Source organism: Rhamphochromis longiceps, linkage group LG6 (assembly GCF_057381845.1).
Source record: "Rhamphochromis longiceps isolate RC_006_pf linkage group LG6, R_longiceps_female_GT1.1, whole genome shotgun sequence".
Taxonomy (NCBI): domain Eukaryota; kingdom Metazoa; phylum Chordata; class Actinopteri; order Cichliformes; family Cichlidae; genus Rhamphochromis; species Rhamphochromis longiceps.
This window is the reverse complement of record NC_140562.1, coordinates 43,735,377-43,758,723: the sequence shown is the minus strand read 5'-3', so window position 1 is coordinate 43,758,723 and position 23,347 is coordinate 43,735,377. Positions and strand designations below refer to the sequence as shown.

Here is a 23,347-nt window from a genome sequence, read left to right as displayed (position 1 = left end):
GGAGCCAGAAGTGACCAAAATTGTACAAGAGGGTGGAACATCAAATCATGGCTCTAGTATCCAGGTGAAGAGTTAAAATCACCCATCGTACAGCTGATGAAGGAAGAAACTATCCAAAGACACCAACATGTGTTTTGGAGCAGGTGGGCAGACTGCAGCAAACTAAAACAGGGACAAAGAGTTTGTTTGTGTGCACCACATTCATAGAGCTGAGAGGCATTTAGCATGTGAAGGTCGTCTTTATTTCATTTGAATACACAACAGAAGGCTGATTTGGCGTTATATTATAATCTTCTGACTCTCATGCACCCTTATTTCTGTCCAAGTGACCTTTAAACCTGCTGTTAAGTGTTATTAGGATGGCTTTGTTGTCTGAAAATACTTTTTCTGGTAGGTCTGTATTTTTAAAATGGCCAACAATCACCTTCAGCCAGTTTCAGAAGTTTTGCAGCCTTAATTGTAGCAGCATTTCCTCTTATTTATAATAGTTTTCATCATTCAACAAAAATCTGTATTGCTTTTGGCCTTGTGGTGAACTGCAGTTTTCCCCTTTGGCTGTAGCTCAAGTAGACAGTTACATGAAAACCAGCTATAGGAAATAATCTCAAACAAAAAAAAAGAGGCTTTAAAAATGTGCAGGATGTTTTCTGAACATGTGTGGATAGAGGAAAAGGGATAAAAACGCTGTGCAGTCCTACTTAAAGAGAGAAACCTGCTGTGAACATGTTTATTTGTGCTATAAAGTTGGACTTTTTAACAGTCTGTGGGGAGGAACTGCAGCTTTTCAAGCTGAACCACTAAAATTAGCAGCAGTAAGCATAGCTTAGCTCCCTAAAACTGCTCTTTCCTGCTGTTTCTCAAGTCAAATTTGGGCTACAGCTGGTCTGTTCGTCTCAGCAGACTGGCTCAGCATCTCTTTTATTTGATGTTAACTGCATGTAGTTACACAGGATCAGTATGTGTTTACATTTTAAACAAAGTCTGTCTGTATCTCATACTCATGAATTTCCCACATTGCGCAGTCTTAATGCAGTCAAATATGTACAGACTTGCACAATGAAGTGCTCTCGTTGACAGTTTGCACTCTTGCATGTTCAAACATGCACTAACGTTGTTACAGATATGCACGCCTGAGTAAGAGCTGCTAAATATTTACACACACACACACTCTGTTTGTAATGAGTCGTGTGAGACTCTGAGTGGCTCTTTTCAGAGGTGGGATTCAGAGCTGTCTCTCTGTTAATAGTTTAGTTTCAGTATCTTAGATTTGTTTGCTCAAAACGGCCTAACTATTTTTCCCTCCTAGCAGTGGCTGACTTATAAACAGGCAGCGGTGAAAAAGAATGAGATTTGCTGTCTGGGACGTGCCTGGTGGCTTTCTTAGAAGTCTGAAAATCATATTTTTGATGGGGTTAAAGCTACAGATACTATTTAGTTTGGATTCTAGTAAAAACATATACAATGTCGAAGATTGATGTAGCTTCCAGATCTGTAAAGTGACAGAGGTGCCTTAACTCTGCATTCCTTTGAAAGGCCACCAGGGGGCGATCCCTGCGGTCACAGAAAGACTTCAGTCCTGTAGAAGTCTGTGGGAAACCGGGCCTCATCTTCCTCCCTTTGTGACCTCAGTAGACACTTTCCTGATGTTTTCTGGCCTCAGGTGTTAGTATCAGGTCATACTGAATTAAACACAAAGATCATTTCGTAAATGATGGTCCTTATCGAGTAGCGTTTACACAGGAGGCAATTTCCTCATCACATATCGCTTTGTTGCTGGCGGTGATTCCAGGTAACCTAGGTAACCCTATACTTGATTTACTATAGTGTCATATGTCAGTTAACAGAATCATCTGCTGTCATTGGTTGGCATTTTCATGGCTCACCTTCAAATAGAGAAATGTTTAATGCAGGACCCGCCCACTACATGTCACTAACTGGTTATTACGCCTGTCGTTGCTGCATGTTGTTGACTTTCCATGGTCTCTGCTGCTGGTCACATCCTGTATGGATGCCCTTTTGGAGTCTGGAATGTGTGTGCGGTTTCATATGCAGTTTTCAAAACACCCTTCATAACGAGACTTGGCTAACGCTTTGGGGTCTGTGGTAAAACATGAGTAAAATCTATATTTCCACACTAGAAATAGTCGTGTAGAATACTCGTTTATCTTATTTGAATATCCAATAAATGTTGCGCTGATGGTGCATGCAAGATCACGGTTTCAGAAAATGTAATAAAGAAGTATAATTAGAGTTTTAGACCCAACAGTAAAATAAAATACAAATAAACCAATCAGCCTCACCAAATGAATTCTGGGGTCCTTGAAATTTGAGATTTAAACCTGTTAATAGTAATGGCGGATAAATATAAACAGATAAATGCTGATAAAAAGTAAAATCAAGACCAGACTGGAGATCCAAAAGGTTAACCTGACCTTGGAACTGTTTACTTGCATTCCTGTAAACTGTGTGTCCGAGTCAAATAAATAAAATTCAGCCGAGCGTTGTGCATGTCGTCCATCTGTGAGGCGGCATCTGGAGAGCAGAGGAGAGGACGGACGAGGGAGCGTGGAGGCCGTGGGTCAGCGGCCAAAAACAAATAAATAAATAAATACGTAACAGCTTCATGGTCACCGAAAAGGTCTGAGCACAGAGGAAACGAATCAAACGCAGCAAAGACAATCCAGAAAGCCTTGTTTACACTGACGCTCAAACTGCTGCTGGATTCATTCTGAGGCTCTTTTTTCTCTGAGAGAGAAAACTGAGTGTTCACACAGCTGAAGGTCAGTCATTTTAAGCAAGAGAGCCAATGAAGACGCATTTAAAGCTCAAAGACGTCACGGTGATATTTTCTCATGCATTGACTAACTACAAGAAAAGCCAGCAAGTGCTGACCGTTAACTTCAGACAAATTCCTCCTTTTTCATTCTCCTGAACTTCAGACTGCCACGGCTCAGTTTCCTTTTGGTTTTCATGATTTCATTTTGATCTTCTGATGCTTTACCGACTGTACTTGATTCACCTTTGCTTTACATATTCACTTATGTTCAGCTGTTGGGCCTGAAAAAAGAACATGGTAAATAAGTCTGTTTTAAATCTCGTAACCTTGTTTTAAACTTAATTACCAAACCATCATTTAAGATTACAGAAAAAGAAACGAAAGAAAAAACCTGATGTTATAACCAATCCCAGAAGGTTTATCCCGCCTACAGAACTATCTGATTGGTTTTATGGCACAAGTAAAAGCCAATTAGCCGATTATGGTGAGTTAAGGCAGCGTCAGCAGTATCGGCTACCTGTAGCTTCAGGATGTGAAAAGTGATGCCGACATGGGAGCGACTTACACTTGCACTATTTCACCCTGCAGGGGGCGACTGTTGAGCATACTACTCATTAAATAAATAAAATGCTCAAATGTGGCGGATATTTAATAAATCACGATCATGTTTGAGTCAAAAGGACATGCAGAGGGCTGACTGAGTCCACCTCCAGTAGTTGCAGAAGCAGCATTTTTGGGAAATGTGTTGCTCTTTCACCCACGTAGACTGATTTCAGTCAGTTTACAGTTACAATCAGTCTTCAGTACTGCAGCAGAGAAAAACTAAACCACAACTTTCCATGGTCTCACTCAGCAGTGACTAAAGCTTGAAACCAGTAGTTGTGTCACTCCTTTCTCAGGAAAAAGCCTTCCCCTGCACAGGAAGTGGTGCGTTTTCAGATCAACAAACAGGAATCTTACAGACTTTAAAACTGAAATCAGGCTCAGACAGTTTGAGATGTAGATTTTGATTTCTTCTCCTCCCCCCATCCGTCTCCTCCCTCCTTGCCTGTCCCGTCTCGGTGGTCGGGGGCCCCTTGGACCCTCATTGTTGGTCTCCACAGTAACCTTTGTTGGATTATCCAAGCCTGGACTGCATTAGCAGCACAATACCGAGCCTCTGCTGGGTTTCACTTCTTCTCCTCCTTCCCCCTCTCTCTCATCTCAGCTCTATTCCCTTTCCTCATATATGAATACCTTTCTCTTCATTGCAAGGAGCTGCTTTTGCTCTGCTTTTTGAGCTATTTTAAGCCTGACTGACTTTACTTTTTTCACACTGGGTGGAGATGGTGGAATAACCCCCGGTATAGCTGCTGAAGAAGCTGAAGCTTCATATTCAGTCATTCTAGGTGGAGGAGAGGCAGACAGTGTTTGCTTATAACCCCCCAAATGACAGTGATCAAGGGTGTGTGTGTGTGTGTGTGTGTGTGTGTGTGTGTGTGTGTGTGTGTGTGTGTGTGGACAGCCTCTGTCTCAGACAGCGACTGAGACAAGGAGGGGAGGGGAGGGGAGTCCATGACAAAGAAACGAGTCAGCAAACTGTCAAAAGATTGATCACACAGTGCTGCAAGAAATCAGGCCAACCAAACACACACACACACACAGGCGCTCCGCTGCCCGGCTGTGAAGGCATTTAACACACACACAGTAAAAGTAAATATTGACGGACCTAACAGGAGCTGCAGTGCAGAATGTCTTATCTCTCTCTCCAGAGGGGGATTGTGGGAAAACAGGACAAAGGGAGTGATTGAGTTGGGGGGGGCTGCACAGACTCAGCATACTGAGGAAAAATGAAGCCAAAGTCGGGGGTGAGACAAGGACGGGACAAAGGGGCGACACCTGTTTAGTTCACCAACAGGTTGCAGTTTTTAGCTTGAGCGGCCTGTAGGGGGAGCTGTAAGCACAGACAGGCTGAGCTCAGTCTCATCTGGTGCTTTTCACACACTCACACAAATGATAGAGGTTTTTATTTGGTCATTATCTGCAGGTTTTGGGGGGGGGTTGAAAATAACAACAAACCCAACCATAAAAAAAAGCAAATTATCGATTAAAAAAAAGTCCTAAAGATGAACAAATTCCAAGATAAACACAAAACAAAAACAGACATGAAGTGGGGAAAAATAACGACGGAGCAACATGGAGAGAACAGGATGGTGTGACTGTGCACACGCCGCGCCCTGAGTGAGGTTTGTGACCTCACGGTGATGTGACGGTGACCAGGCTCCAGTCATCGGTGTCGTGTTTCACCGTGTCCATTAAGCTGCGGTCAGATTAACCATAAATTATTCATCACCAATCAGAAACACTCGGTTATGTTATTTTATATGAATTACAATGTATCCGTTTCTTTCTAAAACTAGAAAAGTGAAGTAATATTGTTCCTGGACAATTAAAAAGATTTCTTTTCTTATTAGTTTACTATATTTCTCATAGGTTTTCTCATAAATTTGTGATTTCTTGCTAATAAATTTGTTTTTTTCCTTATTATTGTTTTTCTTTTATCCCTTATTTTTCCAGCATTTTTTCTCACACATTTAGAAATGTCTTGTATTAAATTTACAATTTTCTTCTTGTAAATTGGCAATTTTTTCTTTTCTAATTTGATTTTTTTCTCTTAAATTAATATTGAAACATGGTACCAGGAACAAAAGTCTGCTCACATTTGCCTTAATCAATCTTTCAGCTGCAGGAGAAAGTTGAACCTCGAGGAGTGACGAGTGAGCCGAGACAGCCAGACCAAACATGTCTGCGTTATACATTTACACCAATTACAGAGTTAAACTCAGGGCAGCTCCGACAGCCTCTTTAGAACATTCACATAACTTCATCATGAATATTTCTGAACCTCTGATCGAGCCTGCCATTATTCATTCAGCACATGCCCCTCCTTCTCCCAGCATGCATTTAAAATGTCGCACAACCCGTCCAGCACTTTCTGTCACATCAATTTTTTTTAAAGCAGAGGAAGCCTGCTCGGGTGTGTGTGTCTGTAAGTGAGTGTGTTATTGTCTGCTGTCTAAATCAGTCCAGCTGATGACCATCTGGGCCCGAGGGGAGCGGGAGGAGCAGCGGCGGAGGGATGGAGGGATGGAGGTGAAACAAAGCCGAGGGAGGGTGTGATCTGGTGGGAAGCAGGCAGAGGGGAGGAGGGCGGTTTGAGGTCGTGGGGGGTCAAGAGACTCGTCTCATTCATCCCCTTTCCCCCCCAGGCGCACACTCGGTTTTTTCTTTTTGAAAAGTCTCTTTCTTTGCTGCTCGTATTTCCATCGGCGCTCACGGGCTTCCTGCGTCTGCCCGATTACTTCCTCCTCTCCCAGGAGAGTGGACTTAGATGGAGATGAAGATAATATTAGTTCTGTTTTTATTCATAATTATGATGGAACTGTTGTTGGGCTGATACCAACACAGAGATGTGATGAGCTCTTCAACACGCAGCATTTTAGAGAGTTTTCCAGGACACACAGCTCTCTGAGTACCCTCCTAAGTACAGAGGTGTCTGCAGAAAGAAGAGAGATTTTCCTTTGAATTACAGTTCAGTGAAATTCCCTTTAAGGAAGAAGTGTGACCCTTCAAGATAAAGCTGAGATTTTTCCTTCAGGAGATGCAGTGTGGAATAAAGGCAGTCAGCACATCAGTGGGGCAGCTGGAAAGTGTGTTAAGTTGAAGTCCACGAGGCTTATCCTCCTGCTAACACAGCAGCTTATTAAATATTAATAGATCCCGTGAGAAGCAACCAGCGATTAGCGCCCGCGTGTGTGTGTGTGAGATTCCTGCCGTCGTTGTCACTCGCCGACTTGATCCGGTGCAGATCCAACATGGTGTCGGTGTTTCCCCTCTGTCATCAGCGAGCGCGCTGCTACTCGCGTGTTGTCATAAATAAATCTTTAAGAGCTTAAACGACTTTGAGTGCACACGACAGCAGAGCGCTCATTTGACACGCTGAGCTCGTTAACGCAGATGGAAATATGACGAGATTACGACGTGATAGTCGTCCTGCTACACACAGCAGTTGGATTATTGTTAAAATAGACCTTTCATGTGAACTGATGTGATTCAGTTGTTGGTCCTCAAAATGCACTGATGGATTCTGCTGGAGGAGGATGAGGGATGGGCATTGCGAGGATTTATCAGTACCAGTATAACTCGACACTGATTCTTCTTGTATATTGAAATAACGTAACTGAATAAAATGGATCGGATGTCTGATCCAGCTCATTGCATCACCATTGATTATGCTGTCCACGTTCTTATGAGACACTGGGAAGTTCACCGGTGATATTTTACTCATCTCAGCCTCATAATCAGCAGGTGTGACACATTTTTGCACGCTGAACACCACCACACTCTGCACTGGATAAATCCAGCCTGTGAAAATATGATCCTGCGTGTAAAAATGGCTGTAATTCTTACACAGTAAATGCAAGACTTTTGTTAAACTCTTTGAGTTAAAGCTCAAGTTTGGACTTTGAACACATCTTGATTGTTTAATTTAAAATCTTCTGTGTTGATTTTCTTTGTTGGCACATTGTCCAAAAGTTTATGGGCTGTCAGAGCTGACGGCTGCTGCCTCGGGCTGTAATGATGTGTACAGGGATGTGGGTGCACTACGTGCCTCATACCGCCTTAAATAAGTTAATACATGAAGTGAGTGGAGGGCTGACTGCACGCTAAGCAGGATTGATCCGTTTATCGTTAAGGCAAAGAGTCTGTTTGTGTCAGTGCGTTATCCTGCTTTAAAAAACAACAGCCGTCTGTTTTAAGCTTGAGAAAGTTAAACCTGTCCTAAAGCTTTTTAAAAACCAAATCAAAGTCTCGGGGATTTTCCTTTGGGCACCAAATTATTCATATGCGGGGAAAACGATAAATCTCATCTGGTACTTCTTACAAAACAAAATTTCTTTGTATCAAAATCAGTAGAAAAAAATTAAAACTTGAGCTGTTTGAGTGAATATTGGTATCATTTTAAAAAACGGTGACTCTGTAATACTTTAATCAACAACAGATTAGAACAGAATCGTCACAGTCGGGTTTTCATTCATCCATTTTTATTCCCGTGCTTCTATTTCAAACTAAATGTGGTTTGTAGGAATTAAAATTTGTTGTGTGGAAACACTGAAAAATCAAAGCGTGTGTCTAATAAATCTGCTCCTCTCCGTCTGTTTAAAAACACAGAAACTGTATGTCCCGCTAGGCGAAGCGGATCCACGTGTTTGTGGTAGGAGAAATAACACGACTGCACACAAGCAGCTTCGGTCATCGTGTGTGAGAGCTGAAGGCAGAAAGTGTGTTCAGTGTTGTGTTATTCGTGTTTGGAGGTTCTTGGTATTCGAGTGCGTATGTTTACTCTTCTTCTCCTCACACCTTCTGTTTATCTGCTTATAAGCGTGAACAAACACCTCTCACACACTTCCTGATGCACACAGATAGCAGTGAGTCACTCGCTCGTGCGTGGTCATGCGTCGCTGAGTGAGGTAGGTGAAAGCTGCTTAGTGGCCTGTTAAAGCTTAACCAGCAACAGGAAACAGGAGATCATCGCTGCCGTCTCTCAGGCCTGTCGCACGTACCCTGTTTGCATTTGTGTCGTGGCAGGGGGAGCCGAGCCAGCCCCTTCGATAGCTCAGTTGGTAGAGCGGAGGACTGTAGAGGCTGATCACAGTGATCCTTAGGTCGCTGGTTCGAATCCGGCTCGAAGGAGGTGCTCTGTTTTCTCTCCTGTAGAGGACAGAGCTGGGACACAACACTGGATTTTGAGTGTTTGCTCAGTGTGTGTAAAACATGGAAGTCACTACCGGTTTGTTATTCTGCGTTCCAGATACCTCAGAACTTGGATGTCAGAAGCACGTTCAAGGAAAAGTGTTATTTAGAGAGTCAAAAATACACAACAGTGAGAGTACAGAATAAAGCTTACTGTTCAGTGCTGCCATCGTGGAGCATCTGCTCCAATTGTCTGAGTTGCTCCGCCAAAAACTTAAGGAACGCATCGTTAAGCCCAGTCTATCAGCTGTGTGGTCATCAAGCTGGAAAAACAGAAGAAAGACGGATGATGGATGGCTTAAAATGAAACGCAACTAATGAAAGCAACATAAAAAATGACGTTATTCTTTATTTTACTCGTCTTTTATGTCATCAGAAGAGTGAAAGAAGTCAGTGTGGTAGAACGTGACCTAAGCAGCTGAAGAATGGCAGGAGACAGAAGCTGTCCATTTATTCACCATTTTATGACCAAACAAAATTTACAAAAAAATAAATAAGAAACTCAACTCCATAGCTAACTCAGTTCGAATAAACATAACTGAAGTTAAATCAGGTCAAACTGCACACAGCTACACTGACCTGGTCATCCCCCCAAACACCTGCTTTCATCTGCTTAAATAGTCCACTCAGCCCTGGACTAATCCATTAGGCATGTAAGGCAAACATTTCTATACTCAAACCTGTACAGCTACTCTTTCCAAGCAATCAAACTCTGCAGTGTGTAGTCGATACATATTACAACAAATCCATTTCTCTATAAACACTCTGAAATCAGCTTTATCAAATAACACTCGGTCTCTTCTTGTGACCTTGTGACCCCTTCCTGATTAACCAGGAAGCTATAAATACAGGAAGTGAAAGTACATTTCCTCCTTTTGCTCCTGGAACAGAGGTGGGTAAGGTGAGTTCAAACTAAACCGTTTAACAGTTGAAATAAACAACCTGTTAACTTACCAAACTTGTCAGATTTAAACCAGGATGTTATGTTACATAATCTGTAAAAGTGCAAAACATAAACAGACCCGGGATAGTACATGTTTGCCTATTACAGAGTAGATATGAGAGTTACAGATTTCAAAATGGGCTGTGGTCGTTTTAAATCTGGTGATTGAATGTTAAAACAAGCTTGTTGAGCGATCTGCAGGGTGTAAATATCAGAATAATAAAAGTAACAGTCTGTTAACATAATAAGACTTCCTGGACAGTCTGTTGTAAGCTGTAGTATTTTCAGTTTTCACCTGACCTGAGGCTTCAGTGTGAAACAAAAACAGAAAAAACATTGATTATTAGAAAGAAATTCACTGGTGTGAGTCAGTCAGTGTGTGTCTCTGCAAGGTGGTGATGACGATGGGCTTCGTGACGAGGCAGGTAATCCCAGCAAGCAGCTGTGTGACGTCCATCTCTTTGAGCTCAGTGAGCAGATGGAAACTCCGAGGATTAGCTCTCATAAACACACACACACCCGGCAGTCCTGCACACACTCCTCCAAACAAAACGGTGCACAGAGGAAGAAGACGCGTACGTGACACATCGAGGAGATAAAAATAACGAGTGAATTTCTTCTTTATTTGGTTCCATTTCTGTCTCTCTGCGCGTTTACCTGTGTGAAAATGACAGTCATCAGTTTTTCTTAGTGAGTATTGAGGTTTAGTGTGTGATCTGAGCGCCTGTGAGGAAGCGTGGAAACACATCGGGCTAAATGGTTTGTCTTCTTCTCCTGCAGCGTGCCCACCGTCCCGGTGAAGAACCTCAACGGATCCAGTCCTGTTCACCCTGCACTGGCCGGTAAGAATTATCCAAGACATTCAAATATCTCAATACAGCTACACGAGGGAAACCAAATAACTGGCCGTTTATTGCAATATAAACGGGATCCACGACTTTGAACAGTCTGCTGTTACCAGTAACATCATTAGCACATAAGTAGGTCAGGATCTGATGGCAGGTGTCCTTCTGTACAGTCTGCCGGTCACCTTTTCATAATTCCTGTGCTCCACCACCAGATTTTTCCATGGCTGACTATCTAATTTTTATAAATATTTGAGTATATCTCTTCCTCCCCTCACCCCAACCGGTCGCAGCAGATGGCCCCGCCCCTCCCTGAGCCTGGTTCTTCCTGTTAAAAGGAAGTTTTTCCTTCCCACTGTGCTTGCTCATAGGGGGGTCATATGATTGTTGGGTTTTTCTGTGTATGTAATGTTGCAGGGTCTACCTTACAATCTAAATGCACCTTGAGGCGACTGTTGTTGTGATTTGGCGCTGTATAAATAAAATTGAATTGAATATAAACAACTTTAGCGTTAGTAAGAATGCAGAAACCACAGCGCTCTTCTCACAGACTGTTTCTTTCGGTTGTGTTTCAGGGATCACGGGAATCCTGATGAGTGCTGCTGCTCTGCCCGTGTGTTTGACCAGGCCTCCGAAGCTCGTGCTTCACCCTCCGCCTGTTAGCAAGAGCGACGTCAAGCCGGTGCCCGGCTTCAGCCACTGCTGCAGGAAGACCACCAAGAAACAGGCTCGCAAAGGTACGCGTGGTGATCTCTCCATTTTGACCTCTCAGCTTTCACAGTTGTAGAGATGTTGAACCATCAGCCGCAGGTTTCATCCCGTCGTCTCCCGTCCTTCTCTCTGTACGCAGGTAAAACTCCAGAGGAGGTGGTGAAGAAGTACCTGCAAAAAGTAAAAAGTCCACCAGAGGAGGTGAGACCTCAGTTTTTTATCATGAAATTCCATACCACGTGCAGAGATAAAGGGGAATGAGCCTTTCCTCTGTCTGAATATTTCCCAGGACTGCACCATCTGCATGGAGCCACTGGGGGGCCCGTCTGGATACAAGGGTCCAGGGGTGGGGCCTGTGTCCAGGGCGGAGTCAGTTGGACGGCTGGCACAGTGCGGGCACCAGTACCACTTCCAGTGTCTGGTGGCCATGTATAATAACGGCAACAAGGACGGCAGGTTAGAACCAGACCACGCTCCTCATCCTCTCAGGTTTTAGGAAAGTCCTTCGTTTAATGGATCTGCTTCCTCCTCTCTTCAGTCTCCAGTGTCCCACCTGTAAAACCATCTACGGCGTGAAGACTGGAAACCAGCCGGCAGGGAAGATGGAATACCATGTCATCCCACACTCTTTACCGGGCCACCCCGACTGCAAAACCATACGCATCATCTACAACATCCCACCAGGCATTCAGGTACCTCCAACACTTCAAACACCTGGACCAGCGGCCCTGTTTGGCCCTCACAGGTGGCGTTTGACACCCTCTAACGTTGCTCCTCTCCTTTCAGGGACCAGAGCACCCGAATCCAGGGAAGCCCTTCACTGCCAGAGGCTTTCCCCGACACTGCTACCTCCCAGACAGCGAGAAAGGACGCAAGGTAACCACCAACAGACGTCCATTCGTCCCGCTGTCAGATTTGTTTAGTGTTAGATGGTTTCGGTTTGGGTCGCCCAGTTTTGGAGATGTCTGCTGTAGAGATGGACACCTCACTTCAGTATAATTAAGCTCAAAGTAGAATGGGAGGCGGAGACTTCTGCTACCAGGCTCCTCTCCCGAGGTACCACCTCTGTCTGGGTGACCCCTTTGTTGTCCTGCTAAATGCTCAAGCTGATGGGGGACTTCCCATGATGCACTGGGCATTTCAATTGGTTAGTTCATGGCCTGGTAAATGGCCTGCATTTGTATAGCGCTTTTCTAGTCCATAGGACCCCAAAGCGCTTTACACTACATTCAGTCATTCACCCATTCACACACACATTCACACACTGGTGATAGCAAGCTACATTGTAGCCACAGCTGCCCTGGGGCGCACTGACAGAGGCGAGGCTGCCAGACACAGGCGCCACCGGGCCCTCTGACCACCACCACTGGTGGTGGTCAGAGGGTTTAGTCCGTTACTTCCTCCCCACTTTACCAAGGTCTTGTCACTGTGGGGGCTATCTTATTGGTTTTCTCTCTCTGATACCTCACAGTGTACAGTGCCTATAACCAGTCTGCAGTCAGCGGGGAAAATATGGATGTTTGATTTTAGGCTGGGCTGAATCTCTAATTTTTTTTCGCCTCTCAGGTACTCAGACTGCTCCTGGTAGCGTGGGACCGCAGGTTGATCTTCTCAGTGGGTACTTCAAGCACTACAGGAGAGTCGGACACCGTCATCTGGAACGAGGTAACTTCAGACCTAAGAGTGAATCGGATTGGTTGTTAGTTTGTGATGTAAAGACTGACACGTTCTCCCGTCGCTTCCCTTCATTTTAAGGTCCATCATAAGACGGAGTTCGGCTCCAACCTGACGGGCCACGGCTTCCCCGACCCCGGACACCTCGACAACGTCCTGGAAGAGCTGCGAGCTCAGGGCATCACGGAGGACGACGCACTGATGGAGAAGTGAGAGGGCAACGCGAGAGGAGGAGACGGAGGGTGGAAGGGAAGAGGAGGCGGCTGAACCATGAAAATAATAGGAGGAGGAGGAGGAGACAGAATCTCTCTGCCAGCAGTTAGCAGGGGGCGCAGGGCGATTTGGGGTAACGGGGGATGCTGAATTTGTTTAGTCACATCAACCGCAGTGAGTGGAAGTTTGAAGAAGCAGCAGCAGCTCTAGAAAAGCCAGAGTGACGAGGAGGAAGAGGTGGATTTAGGTACTAAACGACAGCGGTCAGAGTGAATCCGTACTAATAATAAAAATAAGTTTACTTTACTGGGAAAGAGTCAAAAAAAGAAGGAAAAAAAGTTAGAGCAGTTCAATAAAAACTGGGAGAGGAAGGACAAAGAGAGGAAGACTACGGAGCAGCTTGGGGCTGTAAGGACAGAGGGAGGAGGGGCAGCAGGAAGAACGAGGGATGGTGCACGGACGTAGCGTAGGATAGGAGTAGAGTAACACTAACTTTTCGGAGAGGAGGAGAGGCTGAGTGCTGCCTTTGTTCAAACCACCTGCTCGCCTGCGGTTGAAGTGCAGTGCTGCGGCGCCCCCTGGCGGGTTTTCTTTTGAACTACATGTCAGTCTGCAGGCTGAGTTATCCACTTTATTTCCTCATTGTTACTATAGTCCTCCTCATTTAGTTATTCCATATTTTACCTCTTAACCTGATGGTTTTACACGAGCTCAGCTCTGTGTGATCATGTGTTTGTGAAATGACTAAAGACCAAACCGACCCCCGCTCACCTGCTGGGCGCCTTCGGAGTCTTACTATCGAGCCACTGTGGTACGAGTTAACCTTAGACACAGGTACCATTTTCTTTATTTCATTCTTTTGTTCCTGACAGATCAGAGTTTCACTGGATGCAGTTTTTCTCTCTATGAAGCGTTTCATTAGAGCTGTGATGAACGTCTCGGGTAGCGGTTAAAGAGGAGGGAGACACGAGCGTGAGGATGGGATCAGATTGGGCAGGAGGTCTGAAGGTCAGGAGATCTGCTGAGTGACAAAAAAGGGCTGTTGCACGCTTTTTTAAAAAGCAAAACAATAAAAGCAATATCAAATTTATGGTGTTGTAGGGCTTCGTTATCTCTGGGCTTTGGCCAGCAGTGACCTCCTTCTCACACTAGACCTGTTTGCAGCTGAGCATGAAGCAGACAGATGAGAATTAGTACCTTCAAAAACAGGCTAATCTGAGGGTGAAGGTTAATCTGTAGATCTGCCGGTCAAACGTTCCTGTGGCCCTGAGATGCAGGTAGGGACTGAAGGGATAAGATTGAGGACACAAGGAGCAGAAATGAGACTCCTCCACAAACGTATCTGAGGAGCTCATCATGCAGAAGGAGCTCAGCTGAGGTGTTTTAGGCAGGTCCACAAAGGAAGAGGCCCTGGACACGCTCGAGAGATTATGCCTCTGAGCTGGTTCTAACGCTGTGGTGTTGGAGGAGGCTGCTGATAGAAAACAGATGGAATCTCCTCATCTCTGAAACATCTGCATTTATAGAGTCTCCAGTCGAATCTGATTAAAAACTGCTTCAAAGGTTTGACCACTTAAAAGCTTTTTAGCCCACAAACATTAAACATTATAAACATCTCTGGCTCCTCCCATGAGAACAGAAACCACACTAGGTCTTCATCTTTGCTGCGCCCGCCCACCACCACACAGCTCAAACTGACTTCTGATTGGCTCTTTGGGGGGGGGGGGGTTCAAACGCTGTGAGATGGGCCGGAATAAATGGCATTCTGGGGAACTGTAGAAAAACATTGCAAATTTCATGGTTTAAAATTTTCTTCTTCTTCGGGAAATGTTCTCAATAGCTGTCAAATAAACAGCTAGTGAAATGATTCCTGAGTATTAGGGCCGTCACAGCACCACTATCCAGTTTAGGGCAGCCTCCTGAAAACATCACCGTCATCCAACACGACCACCGGCTTCTTCTACGCCCATGGACGTTTGTGCTGGCCTTTAGCCACACCCACACTGTTATCGTTTGAAAACCAATCGTAAATCCTTAACGGACCAATCAGCACACATTAGCACCAGGATTGATTCATTTGAGTACATCTCTTCCTAGGATTCATTTAAGAAAGCGTGCTCCCACCCTGTCTCTCCACTTGTCTCCACGACTGAAAACATTTTGCCCAGTCTCTGAGTTGGGTCTCTAAATGACCTCTTATCTCGACGTCTGTGTACTGTGTATGCCACAAACATTCTCCCGTTTTAAGCTTTTATTTTGGTGAATACGACAATGGTACTTCCTTCACTTCTTTATTACATTTTTTTTAATGGTATTTAGGTACACCTTTGCTTTTTAATAGCATATTTCTTGACACTATTATAGATTAAATTGCCTTTTCATTCTTTTGTACATTTATGTTGTATTGAATATGCTCCTTTTTTTTTTTTGTTTTGATTTTTTTTATGTCATAACGTGTTTACAAAAGACAGTATTATTAAATATGTCTTTTTTCCTCCCCCCCTGTCAGTGTACAGAAGCTGATTTGCATCATCTTTTCTTTTGGAAAAGGAATTTGATGGTAGACTTTTATCTGAGTGTGACATGTAACGAATTTGAATAGAGAGTCAGACACCTTGTACACTTGCTGTTCTGTGAGGTTTCTACATATCAGCTGTCCTGCTGCTGTTCTGCAGACATTTGAAGGTTTCACAGCAGATATTTGTAGATGGGATCGTCCAGCCGCAAATAAAATATCTGAAAATGTTATTAAAAAAATCACAACTTCCTCTTATGTTGATGCAGTTTCAGCTCTTTGGCTCAAACACTGCACAGCGACTGAGGAGAATGCTGATTTTGTATGATCAATTAGGTCTTAAATTGTCTTTTTATTAATAAAAGAATGCTTTGAAACAAACAAAGTTTCATTTCTGTTTGTCTTGTCTGGCTCATCCGGATCCGGACCTGAAGTGTGCACTGTCTGAGGCCGTTTGAACACTTTGAAATGTAGGTTTTTCTTTTTATCCATGAAGGTGGGAGGTTTGATGCTGGGTGTTAGTATGGGATAGGGAGAAAGGGACGGGAGAGCGTCACAGACATGACAAGGAAAGTGTAAGTATTTCCAGAGTAACTGCTGGAGTGTGAATGATTACTACAAGAGAAAAATAAAGAAAGACTGAAACTTCATTATTGTGTTGGTCAGATCTTTAGTGGCTGCAATGAGGGACGTAAACTAGAAAAACAGATCCCAGTGCGTGTTTTGATCAAAACAGCTGTGACGCTGCTCGGTCCACATCCCCCTTCGATAGCTCAGTTGGTAGAGCGGAGGACTGTAGAGGCTGATCACAGTGATCCTTAGGTCGCTGGTTCGAATCCGGCTCGAAGGAGAGGTTTCTTTTCACAAAAACTTTGGCCAAGATCTCTGTGTTTATAACGCGGACTTACTAAATGAAACGCGATTATTTTTGCACGTAACAGTTTTGGCGTATACCTCACGTGACCTAACAGGTGTGTCCACGTGAAATTGAATCGCTTGCGTAAAACATGAATTATGCTCAAACAAAACATGTGTTCCCTGACCGGGAATCGAACCCGGGCCGCGGCGGTGAGAGCGCCGAATCCTAACCACTAGACCACCAGGGAGTGATACACATCAACCCTGTGTATGACGATGAAAAGTCTGTAAAGGTGATCTCAGCCAATGATATAATTTGTTGTTCTTTAGCCTGGTTCTGCTAACATTTCTTCCTGTTAAAAGGGAGTTCTTCCTTGCCACTGTCACCAAAGTGCCTGTTCATGGAGGTTCATATGATTTTTCAGGGTTTTCTTCATTTTCTTCGTATCATTGTAGGATTTTTACCTCACAATATAAAACACCTTGAGGCAACTGTTGTTGTGATTCTTACCTTACCAGCTGTAAGTAAAATTGAATTGAATTGAAGAACTAAACAAAAAAACAAACAAAACAAATTAAAGTGAAATAATTATATAATTCCGTAATTAAGCTATAACATACATTTTCAAGATGTTTTTTTTCATCCTCTGTTATGTCCATACTCTTCTTCTTCATCAACCAGATCTCAGGACTTGAGATGAAACCGAGTGGTGTGTCCACTGGGGGACAATGAGTTAAATAGGAGAATTACCAGACCAGCTTCTTTTAAGGTCTGCTTAAGTCCATCCATTCTGCAGTTTGTGTGAAGGCCTGTTCTCCCAGTGCCAGTGTAAAACTGATTTGATTTGAACAGAGCTTAAATATGTTTTTCAACCCCGTCAGTTTCGTGAGGATATCCTGCACTTATAAAGTTACACATGCTGAAAAATGGTGTGAGTCTATGAACTGTGAGCGATTTTATCTCGGAACCCTGTGACATAAATAATCAACAATTTCTAGATTTTAATGATAAAATTAAAAAAATAATGGAAAAAAAACACGCGACCGGTTATTTTTTAGTACTTCCGGGGTGACTGTCATGGCGGCGCCCATAACGCTCTAGCGAAAGGAATCTAAACACGTTCATGAAATAATAAAGCGCTGTGGAGCGAAGCAGCCATGAAGTTCAAAGATCTGCTGAAGTGGAACGCCAGAGTATCCGCCGTGTACGCGATTGGTATTTGGACCATGGTCGGCTCGTACGCTTACCTGAAATACACAGGTCGCTGCGAGGTCGCGCCAGGTGAGCGACGTGAACTGTGAAATTCACACATGCGCAAACAATATTCTCAAACTGAAGTACGCCGAATTATTTAACAGCCTCTTTTTGATGAGTGTCATCGGGTATGCTGACAGATGTTACTCATTTAATGTGAAGAAACTGAAGAAATATTAAAATGAGATGAATCTAAGAGGAGCTCTGAGACGTGCCCCTTTCTTCCTGCAAATGCATGCAATAAGTTACACTGGAGGCTGCGTATCCAGCTTACATACACTGGATACGCAGCTTACATCACGTTCTGCTGGTTGGTGAGAGAGGAAGGAACCACAAACAGGACAAAACAGAGGTTACTGACCTGCAGCTGTGGCGTATAAAGAAACAGATTCTCTCTCTAGTCTGAAATAACAAATTTCATTTACTTTCAATATCAGCTGATCCAGTTTGTTTGCACAGTGCTACCCTTTATTGCTGACACATATATTCATAGAAGTAACTGATAATGAATGTTTATGATTGCCCTCCTCTTACTCAGTGAAAAAAGAAGAAGTGGAAGAGCCGCAGGATCCAAACCAGGAGGTCTACAAGACGGCACACGCCAAAACTGTCATCACCTATAAGAAAGACTTTGTCCCGTACACCACAAGGATCTATAATCTCATCTCATCCTTCAGCAGCGATCGAGGGGCTGGAGACGACAACAAATGAACCTCTCCAGTTAATATTTATGTATTTCTGTGAGGACATTATAATGTTTTTGTTTTTTAAGGAAACTCCAGCTGCGTGTCCACCTGTCCTGCTCTGATGGCCTCAGCCAGCTTTTAGTATCAAACTGTAAGCAGTATTCAGTACTGTTCTGTAATTCAGATGCTCGTGGTGTGTAAATAAACCCTCAAAATGCAGAAATCTGTTTCAGTAGAAAGATTAAAGGTTCATCTGTGATTCATGTTATAGGTTGGAACAGGATTTGGGGCCTAGTGATGTTTAATCCTGGATTTTCAGTGTGACAGAGGTCGTTTACTTTTTACCTTATGTTTGACGAGTGATGTCAACAGTTGTGAAGTCACCACCAGCTGACCAGTCAGTTCTCTGGAAAATAAAACCACGACTCCAAGAAGATCCTTCAGACCACAGAGCTCAGATTATAATAAGATGTAAAGTTTTTCAACAGCATTTAAAGTCTTGGTCTTTCCATGATAAGCATCAATAAGAAATACGCACTGGAGCCTTGGTCTACACCACAGGCCAGCAAGACAGTTTTCGGCCACCTGGGATACCGAGTGGCTGAAAACAAAGAGGGAAGAGAAACTCCACAGATGCACGTGAAATGTGACTGAACTGTTTAGTGAGCAGGTTATGTTGTTCTCACTGTTTATTAAGATGAATGAAGTCTGTCTAAAGCAGTAATGTTGATTTTGAATCAATACAAGCCATCTGTTTTAAGGCCGCCTTCATGAGAGCTGAAGGCAGATCTGCCACTTCTCTTACCTGCTGGTGTCACTGGTATCTGCTGTACATGAGGCTGGGAGTGCAGGTGGAGGTGAAACGAGTCACCAACTGTCCAGGAAAACATAGACGAGTCAAGGACTGAAGATACAAGACACAGCAGTATTTGCATCTGATTGATCAGCTTTATGGGAGAAGGAGAAGATCCAGAAAGTGACTGGTGACATTTAAACTGTTATAAATGATTTGTTGGTCTATAATCTATCAGATACATCTGTCATGAATGGCATCAAGCTATTTGGGGCCAGAAAGTACATTCCTATCAAAAGATGGACATGGCGATCTGTTTTTGGCAAAGTGAATTCTTATATCCTTTATTTATACAGGAAGAAGTGTCATAGACGTTAGATCTGCCCAAGAGGGAAGCAGAAATTGGGACAAACATAACATCACAGTAATATAAAGATATTTTAAGCGTCCAAAAGGGAACTCTATTGATTACAATGAATGTACAATAAGACAATAAGTCCTGCGAGCTACAGGTCATTTCTTTATTCTGTTTATAACACCGTAATAAATCATGATAACTACAGTCTATTTGCCAATGTTAGCAAGGGTATGAGGCGTAAAAATAAACATCGAAAACTGCTTTTTGGCACAACACTGGAGAGGAGGACACCTGGTGGTAGATCCGAGGGCTCCACAGGTGAGGTGGAGTTAAAGTCACTGCCCTCTGTGAGCTGTTCCTGGGCTGCAGGTCAAGAGGAGTAAAGACCATCTGCCTCTATACGTTTTTTTATTTAGCCGACACACCCGCTGGTCTGTACACGTCATTTCCTCAAGCTGTTTACCCTCTCAGGTGTGGGTGGAGCTAAACAGCTCACACAGGAAGTGTGTCCAGTCCACTCAAACACTGATGCGCTTTCGGTTTGCGGCATCTGTGCAGCTGATCGAAGACGGCTTTGTTTGTGTCTGCAAACAAATATTAATCGGATTTCTTCGGGAGTTTCCGCCCAGCTTTGGTGAGTCGAGCTGAAAACTCTTAACGCAAACATGAAAATTCAGTTTAGGAAGTTTCAGGGGAGAAGGGGATGTTTGGTGAAAGGTTCCAGGTGTTTGCGCTTCTGTTCTGAGGCTCTGCGTGCAAAGCGCCACGTGATTCACGCATCAGTAAACGGCTTTGTGATCTTAAACAGGAGCGTTTTAAAAGTTTCATTTCAGCCTGTTTGTTTTGGCTCCCTCCCCTTTGGCCAACCTCCAGAAATACTTTGTCCCCTCCATGAGCGCACGGATAAACTACGCGATCAAATATTTAAAACTGTATACCCCCGAAAACAAAGGTTTCTCTGGGGAATCTAAAACAATGCGATGTTTTCAGTTTTGGTTTATGTGTGGAAAGTACTAAAAAAAAAAATGGAAACCTTAGAATCAGTTTCTGAGTCACGTGTCTGATGCTCTATGTTGTTTACATGCTAAAGTAGAAAAAACACCGATTTTGTCCTGTTGTTAACAGACTATTTTTAAAATGTGTTAATATTGAACCCACAAATGCATCAAAGGTGGACGAATAGCAAACCTGAACAACACCTGGCAGAAACTAAGGTAAAACAGTCCACCGTGGAATTTATCCATGACTTAAACTTATAATGGTGAAACAGCGCTGAGATGCTAATGTTGCACAGGCCAGGGAACAAACAGAGCAGAGACGGAAGAAAAGAAATTACAGCAGAACTCAACAGAGAGTTGAGGACAATACAAGAGCTCTGCTTCAGCTCACAGGACGTGTTATTCTGCACTGGGTAACCAGCGTCTTTCCTTTCTGTTCTCAGTGTCCAAACATGGCTGCTGCCGCCTGTCTGCTGACTGAAGATCAGTTTCTGTGCGCCATCTGTCTGGATGTGTTCACCGATCCGGTCAGCACGCCGTGTGGACACAACTTCTGCAAAAACTGCATCACTGAACCCGTTGACGCCGACGTCCCGTTCCAGTGTCCCGCCTGCATGAAGATGTTCTACCCAAAGCCTGAGCTGCAGGTCAACACTCTGATCTCTGAGATGGTTGATACCTTCAGACGGGCAGAGCAACGGCCAGCCAGACAGGAAGAAGTTCTCCTTGGGTTAGGCTTAAAACCACTGCCGCTGCTTCTCTGTGTGGTGTTTCTTTCATTACTTTTGGACTGCATGAAATTCAATCATCCTTTGGAAGAAATGAGTAAAGGAAAGAAAGGGGTGAAGATGGAGGCTGAAATCCAGCAGATGATCGAGGAGATGCGACTGAAGATTGAGGAGCTCAAACGCTCAGTGGAGCTCGGTAAAGAGGACGCAGACAGAGAGATGACAGATAGTGCTCGGGTCTTTGCTGCTCTGAAAGAGTATGTCGAGAAAGGTGAGGCCAAGCTCACGGAGGCCATCAGAGAGAAGCAGAGACAAACAGAGCTGCAGGCTGAAGGCTTCATCAGAAAGATGGAGCAGGACATCCGTGAGCTGAAGAAGAGGAAGACGGAGGTGGAGCTGCTCTCTGTGCTTCAGCTGGAGGAAACTGCAGAGATGAAGGAGAAACTACCCAAGATGCTCGCCATGGCCAAGCTGAGGAGGGCCCAGAGCTACGCAGTGGACGTGACACTCGATCCAGACACAGCAAATGCTTACCTCTTCCTGTCTGATGATGAGAAACAAGTACATGATACCTATAGGGAGAAAGCTCTTCCCTACAACTCAGAGAGATTTTTTTACAGTGCTGCTGTTTTAGGAAAACAGAGTTTCTCTTCAGGCAGATTTTATTTTGAGGTTCAGGTTGAAGGAAAGGGCGAGTGGACTTTGGGAGTGGCCAGAGAGTCGATCAACAGGAGGGAAGACATCACACCGAGACCTGCAGCCGGTTTCTGGACTGTAGGCCTGAGTAATGGAAATAAATACAAAGCTGGCCCTGATGTCGCTCTCTCTCTGCAGTCTGCTCCTAAGAAGGTGGGGGTGTTTGTGGATTATGAGGATGGCCTGGTCTCCTTTTATGACGTTGATACTGCAGCTCTGATCTACTCCTTTACTGGCTGCTCCTTCACTGAGAAACTCTACCCATACTTCAGTCCTGGACTGGAAAATGATGGTTGGAACTCTGCACCTCTGATCATCACCCCCGTCAATTAAAGAGGGCTCATTGTGCTTTCCTGTCTTTACTTTCATCAACAAGGCAGGAGGCTCCGGTCCATTCGCACCAGAACCTCTCGCCATAAGAACAGTTTCTTCCCCTCTGCTGTTGGACACATGAACAATAACCATATGACTGTTCCCGCCACTAACACATGACCCTACGCTGTGTTCACTGCATCATTCCATGTTTGGCACTGATCACCACCTGCACTCATGTATATATCTTTCTACGTAGCACTCTTAATTCTTATTCTCATGTATATATCTCATGTATAGCTCATGCACATATCTTTCTACGTAGCACTTTAATTCTTATTCCTACTTTTATTTTTTCATGTCTATTTAAGTGCTATTTATGACACTATGTTTGCACTGAAGCACCACAGCAATTTCCTAATGTTGTAAACCTGCTCAACATTTGGCAATAAACCCCTTTCTGATTCTGATTCTGATTCTGAACAACAGGCGATTCTGATATTCACCTTCAATTGACAGACTTTGGCTATTTATACTAAACCTCACCAGCAAGATCCCAGGACCTCCATCACTCAGACTTGGAGGTGCTGACGCTCGTAGTGCCACGTTCATGTTGAACGTCACCCTCCTCACCTCGACTACACACTTGATTAGCACAAACACAATCTGAGACAAGGCATGACCCTGCCTGAGTCCAGATCAACCAGGGCCATGCCTTGGTCCAGGATCTTCCAATAACATGATGATGTGATTGCTATTAGAATTCCCAGCAGTCATGTGCCCACTGAGCTTCACCAGCTCAGCATCACCACTGGGTCCACCAGCACTGGATGAAAGGATGAATTTAGTACATTTACTCTAGTACTTCACTGAAGTAAAGTTTTAATGTACTTGTACTTTCTTTGAGTAATCCTCTGTATTTTGGGTGAAAATACTGTATTTTGTCCTCTGTGTGTGTAACCAGACCCTAACTGACTAAATGTCGGACAAGGTGTGTGTTTGTGTGTATTTTCCAACTTTCTTGCCACAATAAACAAAAAAGAAAAAGAAGTTTGACTTTGTGGTCTTTCATCATGGTCCCCTCATCGTGTAGTCATCTCTGTTTGGGTTACTGTCAGAAATCAGTGTTAGGTCATTAGCATCCACGTGTCAAAAACACTGGTATTTCTGGGGGTAAAACTTTAAAATGTTGT

At 43.9% G+C, this 23,347-nt stretch overlaps 3 protein-coding genes and 3 non-coding genes across 7 annotated transcripts in view; 5 read left to right on the top strand and 1 right to left on the bottom strand.

Moving 5' to 3' along the window:
• The window catches only part of LOC146668847 (E3 ubiquitin-protein ligase DTX4-like), a 42,566-nt gene extending 26,711 nt beyond the window's left edge, over positions 1–15,855 (top strand). For both annotated transcript variants that reach the window (XM_085410913.1, XM_085410914.1), the window contains exons 5-12: positions 10,293–10,354; positions 10,933–11,094; positions 11,208–11,269; positions 11,358–11,524; positions 11,607–11,760; positions 11,855–11,944; positions 12,635–12,733; positions 12,824–15,855. In XM_085410913.1, coding sequence (XP_085267039.1) covers positions 10,293–10,354; positions 10,933–11,094; positions 11,208–11,269; positions 11,358–11,524; positions 11,607–11,760; positions 11,855–11,944; positions 12,635–12,733; positions 12,824–12,955 — 928 coding nt within the window. In that variant the 3' untranslated portion in view covers positions 12,956–15,855. The remainder of the gene's footprint in view (positions 1–10,292; positions 10,355–10,932; positions 11,095–11,207; positions 11,270–11,357; positions 11,525–11,606; positions 11,761–11,854; positions 11,945–12,634; positions 12,734–12,823) is intronic.
• Positions 8,422–8,509, top strand: trnay-gua (transfer RNA tyrosine (anticodon GUA)). Its single transcript is given in 2 exon segments — positions 8,422–8,458; positions 8,474–8,509. It is a non-coding gene; the product is annotated as a tRNA-Tyr (tRNA).
• Positions 15,856–16,232: 377 nt separating the features above from the next.
• trnay-gua (transfer RNA tyrosine (anticodon GUA)) lies at positions 16,233–16,320 on the top strand. The gene is given in 2 exon segments: positions 16,233–16,269; positions 16,285–16,320. It is a non-coding gene; the product is annotated as a tRNA-Tyr (tRNA).
• A 184-nt stretch (positions 16,321–16,504) lies between these two features.
• trnae-cuc (transfer RNA glutamic acid (anticodon CUC)) lies at positions 16,505–16,576 on the bottom strand. The gene has a single exon. It is a non-coding gene; the product is annotated as a tRNA-Glu (tRNA).
• An 822-nt stretch (positions 16,577–17,398) lies between these two features.
• LOC146668844 (small integral membrane protein 26-like) lies at positions 17,399–18,520 on the top strand. Its single transcript, XM_085408763.1, has 2 exons — positions 17,399–17,610; positions 18,122–18,520. The coding sequence occupies exons 1-2, from the start codon at positions 17,487–17,489 to the stop codon at positions 18,292–18,294; spliced, it is 297 nt and encodes a 98-aa protein (XP_085264889.1). The 5' UTR covers positions 17,399–17,486; the 3' UTR covers positions 18,295–18,520.
• A 1,390-nt stretch (positions 18,521–19,910) lies between these two features.
• On the top strand, positions 19,911–22,211 carry LOC146668843 (E3 ubiquitin-protein ligase TRIM21-like). Its single transcript, XM_085408762.1, has 2 exons — positions 19,911–20,054; positions 20,862–22,211. The coding sequence occupies exon 2, from the start codon at positions 20,871–20,873 to the stop codon at positions 22,173–22,175; it is 1,305 nt and encodes a 434-aa protein (XP_085264888.1). The 5' UTR covers positions 19,911–20,054; positions 20,862–20,870; the 3' UTR covers positions 22,176–22,211.
• Positions 22,212–23,347: the final 1,136 nt, after the last annotated feature.

Excerpts from the sequence above, each read along its gene's own strand:
- LOC146668844 (XM_085408763.1), top strand. The coding sequence starts at position 17,487 with ATGAAGTTCAAAGATCTGCTGAAGTGGAACGCCAGAGTATCCGCCGTG. Across the intron at positions 17,611-18,121 it reads TCGCTGCGAGGTCGCGCCAG|TGAAAAAAGAAGAAGTGGAA; the intron begins GTGAGCGACGTG and ends CCTCTTACTCAG.
- LOC146668843 (XM_085408762.1), top strand. The coding sequence starts at position 20,871 with ATGGCTGCTGCCGCCTGTCTGCTGACTGAAGATCAGTTTCTGTGCGCC.